The 5,560-nt window shown below is 63.3% G+C and overlaps 1 protein-coding gene across 1 annotated transcript; it reads right to left on the bottom strand.

The window, feature by feature from the left end:
* Positions 1 to 1,682: 1,682 nt before the first annotated feature.
* On the bottom strand, positions 1,683 to 4,647 carry FOSB (FosB proto-oncogene, AP-1 transcription factor subunit). The gene is made up of 3 exons (XM_026658863.2): positions 4,345 to 4,647; positions 3,495 to 3,602; positions 1,683 to 2,414 (listed from the first exon to the last, which is right to left on the bottom strand). Exons 1-3 carry the CDS (start codon positions 4,627 to 4,629, stop codon positions 1,932 to 1,934), a joined length of 876 nt encoding a protein of 291 aa, XP_026514648.1. The 5' UTR covers positions 4,630 to 4,647; the 3' UTR covers positions 1,683 to 1,931.
* Between the last annotated feature and the right edge of the window lie 913 nt (positions 4,648 to 5,560).

Here is a 5,560-nt window from a genome sequence, read left to right as displayed (position 1 = left end):
CCAAGCAGACGCTGGGGTGACACGGCCTGGCTCGGGCCTGGCTTGACAAACAGACCCGGGAGGAAGAAAAACGGTGCATGTTCAAAGCTGTTTTTATTGGCCACGTTGCAGATGAGTCAGCGCGGGCTGGGAGGGGCGCTGGGCATTACCACGGGCCCCCCCAGCCGCCCAATAAACACAAGTCACAAAATACAGCACAGGAAAATAATAATAATAATAAAAAAAAAAAACCCCTAAACTCTCCCCATCCCCCAGCGCTGTCCCAGACGCAAAAGGCCGCAGCGAACCCCACTCCAGCGCTCAGCACAAAGGGACCCACGGGCAAAGCTTGGTCACGAGGGTACGGAACATGGCACGCGGCGGCTGGCACGGCGCAGGCCCCGGCGATAGAAGCAACACGGCTCTCCCGCTCGACGCGCTGGCGACGACGGGGCGGACGGCACGGCCCAAAGCGGCGGCAGGTCTACGTACGCAGGGGCGCTAGCTACGGGGGACGGCGGGGCAGCCCCTGCTCAGCGTGCCCAGGGGGGATCCCCCAGGGCGATGCCAGTCTTCCCCCAGCAGGAGAGGTTGGGGCAGGCTGGGCACAGGACCCCACCTCCTGGAGTTGCCACCCAGGGCTTAAAGCTGCCGGCAGGGATGGTCTCGCAGCCCCACAAGGCCTGCAGTGGGGCGCAGTGGCACCTGGCCTCTTTCCCATGGCATCATCCGGCCCTTGCTGTTGGAGGCTTGGGGGTCAATGGAACATGGGGTTCCCATGGGGGGGGCTCATGATGGCAGCAAACAGCCCCTCAGGGGTGTAATGATGGGGGTAAAAGCCACCAGAAGGGAGGGCTCAGCCCCCGCTGGGCCAGCTTAGGGCTGGAGGGGCTGCAGCCTGTGGGGGGCAGGGGGACACGCACACCACGTGCTCACAACAGCAGCAAAAGCAGGGGCTGTACAGGGGGTGGGGGCCGTTCACAGTATTCTCAGGGGGGGCGGACGGACGGGCACAAGGCCACCTCCTGGCATTGCAGCCGCACTCCCCAGCTCCCCCACCGGGAAAGCCGAGCAAGGGCAGAGACCGAGGGGCAGGGCGGCTCGGACAGCCAGAGGGCAGCACCCGGGGCCTCCAGGCCAAGCTCCCGCCCAGCCCAGGCCATGGGGCTCTGGCTCAGCCCCGCAGGGAGGGAGCCAGGCCCCCCCCTGCTGTAGCCACGGAGCTCCTCAGAGCAAGAGTGGAGGCAGTTGGGGACACGGGCCTCTGCCTCAGTGCTCCACAGCTGCCCCCAGCCCAGCCAGAGCCACACGCCCACAGGGGGGCAACCAGGTAGGGTGACCAGATGTCCCGATTTTATAGGGACAGTCCCAATTATTGGGTCTTTTTCTTATATAGGATCCTATTACCCCCCACCCCCTGTGCTGATTTTTCACACTTGCTGTCTGGTCACCCTACAGCCAGGAGCCACAAGACGTGGGGGGGGGGCGTATTTTGGAAGTGAGTCAATGCAGGGCGACAGGCCAGAGCGGCCCAATGGGAGAGGGGGGGAACCAACCCCCAAGCCCAGCCCGCTCCCCCCAAGGTCCCGTCCCTTGGTCAGCTGCTCACAGTAGGTGGTGGGGGAGGGGACGCCGCACAATCTGCTGCCCCCAGCCCCGCCAGACTAGCCCACAGACAGACGAGGCTCAGCCCCCGCGAGCCAGGCCGAGCTCCACAATCCATCCCGGCTCAAAGCGGCGGTGCCGAAGCTTCCTGCTCCTCCAGCCAGATTAAAACCAAGTCCCCGACAGCGTCAGCAAGGGAGGGGGTGGGGAGGGGTCCCCTCAGTTAACTAATGGCACAGACGGCTGCAGGCTGCGGGCTGTCCGTTTGCAGCGTGTCCCCCGCGCGCACACACACACCCCCCCCCGTTTGCATGGGCGGGTTTGATTGGCTTTGTTTGGTTTGTGTTTCACAAAGCCAGTAGCGAGGGAGAATTCAAGGAGTCCGAGGAGTGGTCGCTGCTGCTGTTCCGCTGGTGTGTGGCTCCGCAGGTAGATCCCTCTGGGTAGGTGAACACAAACGAAGATGTATATGAAGGGTTAACAGGGTACGGGGCGCTCAGCAGCTCACCATGTGTAAAGTAAGAACTAGAAAACGCTACCTCCGCTGGGCCCGCCGCGCCTGGCGCCGGCACGCCGAGGCTCTGCTGGTAGTGGAGGGGCACAGACGGGTAGGCGGCTGGCCCGAACGGGTCGTCCTTGACGGGCATCCCCAGAGAGCTCACCTCCGTCGACGGGCCGGGCTGGCCGCCCAGCTCGGGCATGTCCTCGTAAGGGATTTTGCAGCCGGGTTTGTGCGCCACGAGGACAAATTCCAGGCGCTCTTTCTCCTTCTGCAGCTCCGCGATCTCGGACTCCAGCCCTGCCTTCTCTTCCTCCAGCTGGTCGGTCTCCTGGGGGGGAGGGGGAGCCAGGGTCAGCAGGGCCAGGAAGAACAGGGCTACGGGCCCCAAGCTAGGCCAGCCTGGGAGTCCGCTCCACACACACAGCCCCCTCCCCGGGGGTCAGCGCCCCGATGCCCCAAGCCACCCCCTCGCGGCCAACCCCCGGGCCGCAGAGCACTGTAGACCCAGCGAAGCGTCAAAACCCTCCTTCCGCCCCCCGCCACACTATTACCCCCCCGTTCCCGGCACAGCTCCCCTCCCTGGAGCCGGCAAACGAGAGACGCACCGTGGCACAAGCAGCAGCAGCACGATGCGCCCGGCACTGGCAGGGCCACGCCTGCCACTTCAAGGGGCTGTTCTGCCTTAGGGTATGTCTACACTACAGGATTAATCCGAATTTAGATAATTCGAATTTGGGAAACAGGTTGTATAAATTCGATTGTGCGCGGCCACACTAAGCACCTTAATTCGGTTTTTAACCACAGTAATTCGGTGGTGTGCGGCCACACTAACCCTAATTCGAATTAACAAAATCGATTTAGGCTCTACTCCGTTCGTCGAGGTGGAGTACAGAAATCGATTTAAAGGGCCCTTTAATTCGAATTAACTGGCTCTGTAGTGTGGACGGGTGAAGGGTTAATTCGGATTAACGCTGCTAAATCCGAATTAATCCCGTAGTGTAGACCAGGCCTTAATCGGGGAGACGGAGCTAAAGCTGCCACCCAGCCAGCGATTCCCAGGACCGTCCCTTGTGGGAGGTAGCTGCCCTGGGGCACCTGGAATGGTGCCCAGGGTCACGATCATCCTGGATGTCCTGCTTTTTGTACCTCGGAGGTGGCAGGCCTAGACTGTGCCCCGCCCCCACCAGACTGTCTCCGCCCCCAGCAAAGGGCCCTGGGAGGACCACCCTGCCCAGGCGCTTGCCCCAAGCTGCCATGCTAGCACCCAGACAGCTGCAGGACCAGAACAGGGAGCCACCACTGCTGTTCTGGGCATGGGCAGGGAGGGAGCTTGCCGCTAGCCCCACCCTGCACCTGTGCTGTGTGCGGCGGCGGCATAGCCACGGGAAGGGGCCACGTGAGCACTCACCGCCTGGAGTCGGTCCGTCAGCTCCCGGCGCCGGTTCCGGCACTTGGCCGCTGCCAGCTTGTTCCTCTCCCTGCGGACGCGTCGCTTCTCCTCCTCCTCCGGCGTCAGCTGCAAGAACCAAGGGGGCTGGTCAGCCAGGGGCTCTGGCCCAGGGCCCTGCCCACCTACCCTCTCATGCAGCAAGGCCAGGTAGCCCAGCCCCACCCCTCCGTGTTCAGGGCCTCCCTCAGCCCCATGTTATGGGGAGCTCTGCCTACGCACCAGTGCAGTCTGTGGCCTCTATCCTGATCCCCCTCCCTTCCCCACCCACCATGGGGATCCCCGTCTGGCTAGGAACCGCACCAAGCTCTCAGCTACTAGACAGCCGCTGGGGGAGACCAGCTCTCGTTCCCAGGGGACTGTACACTCCGTATCCATACCCGATTTGCTAAGGCCCTGCAGCCTGCATCAGAGCAGCAGGAATCACTGGGTTATGCCAGCTGGGGAAGGAGTCCTATGGCTCCTCCCCACTTTGGGGGCGCAGCTGAGCCAGACTTCAGCCACATCACTCTGCCCGGTGCAGCCCCCAGACATCTCGCCTTGGGACGGGCAGCGCCCTCCCCCCCATTATGCTGCCCCCCCCCCGTGCCCACTCAACCCTGCCAGGCAGGCCGAGGAGCCGAGCTGGTGGCGTGGGTGCCCTACATGGCTGGGTGCGGTTCCCACTCGCCAGGCTCGCAGATGCCAGGTTCCCCACCTCCGGGCAGGGGGCACGGAGAGGGGGGTAAGTGATGGAGTTAGTAACCTCATTGCTGATGCCCCAGAGGAAGTTCGACAGAAGAAGAATGTCCCCCAAGTCCGCCCAGCTCACCGTTTCCTCCCGTGTCCTCCGGGGCCGAGCCCGAGCAGAGCTGGGCGATGGGGCGGCGGCTCCGGCTGTCGAGGGGCCAGCGCTGTAGGCGCCCATCCCCGGGGTGGAATAGCTGGTCCCGGGCAGGTCATAGGGGTCCACTGCAGGTGGTGGCTGCTGGTGAGACATCTGTTGGCCCTGAGGCTGCGACTGGGCCATGGAAGAGATCAGAGTGGGCTGTACCAACCACTGCAGGTCCTGGCTAGTCGTTATGGCAGTGACTGTGGGCACGAAGGAGCCGGGCATCTCCCCGAGGCCACTGCACTCCTGAAACACAAGGACACAGAAGGCGGTCAGGGGCTGGGCAAGAGCATGGCGTGAACACGTCTCCCCCAATCCCAGCCTGTGGCAACCAGTGCCCACTACCGCCAGACTCCCAGAGACGGGGTGTTAGAGTCCCCCTCCCCGCCCCCCCCCCGAGACCCCCTGGCCATGACCCATCAGGGAGAGCAACACGCAAGGCAGGGGGAGGGTGCACCCTAGCCCACCTACAGGCCCGTCTGCCAGCCACGACACACGGTCAGGCCTGACACGGAGACCAAAGCCGCGCAGCAGGTTTCACGTTCCTCTGCCCTCATGGTGGCTGCTGGTGAAAGTTGAATCGCCAGCCCCGGAGACTTGGAGGCATTGCCTAAGCGCTGCACTGTACAGACATCCCCCTGCTCTGCCCCCGGGGTGTGCCGAATTCAGTCACTGGGACCCATCCCATCCAGGAGAGCCAATGGGGGGGGGGCAGGGGGGACAGTTAGCAACAGTGGGGGGCAGTTTAATGTGGGCACCTGGGCAGAAGGAACTGGGCTGAGACCCACCAGACCCATTCCCTGCCGGCACCTTGGATCAGGTGCTCAGGTACCAAACGGCTCCCTGCCCCAGCCACTAGGAGAGGGCCCCTGTCCCACGCAAGTAGCCCTGGCTCCTGAATTAGTCTGTTGTAGGTTACCAGACCCCAGGGCACCCCAGACCAAAGGGCCCAGCTATAAATGGCTCTGCAGAGAAGGCAGGCCAGGCTCGTGAGCTCCACTCCCTTGTCTCAGAAGAGGGGCTTTGTGCGCGTCTCACACACAGGTTCGAGGACGCAGCGGGGCAGAAGAGACCTTTATTTGCAGTTCCAGACTTTCAGGCCTCAGAGCGCCAGGGTCCGCACAAGCCTAAAAATAACACTCCCGTCTCTGCTGGG

This window comes from Terrapene carolina, unplaced genomic scaffold (genome assembly GCF_002925995.2).
Source record: "Terrapene carolina triunguis isolate 2854851 unplaced genomic scaffold, T_m_triunguis-2.0 Scaffold517, whole genome shotgun sequence".
In the NCBI taxonomy this organism is placed as follows: domain Eukaryota; kingdom Metazoa; phylum Chordata; order Testudines; family Emydidae; genus Terrapene; species Terrapene triunguis.
The sequence above is the reverse complement of the archived record's forward strand: the minus strand, read 5'-3'. Positions and strand labels throughout refer to the sequence as shown.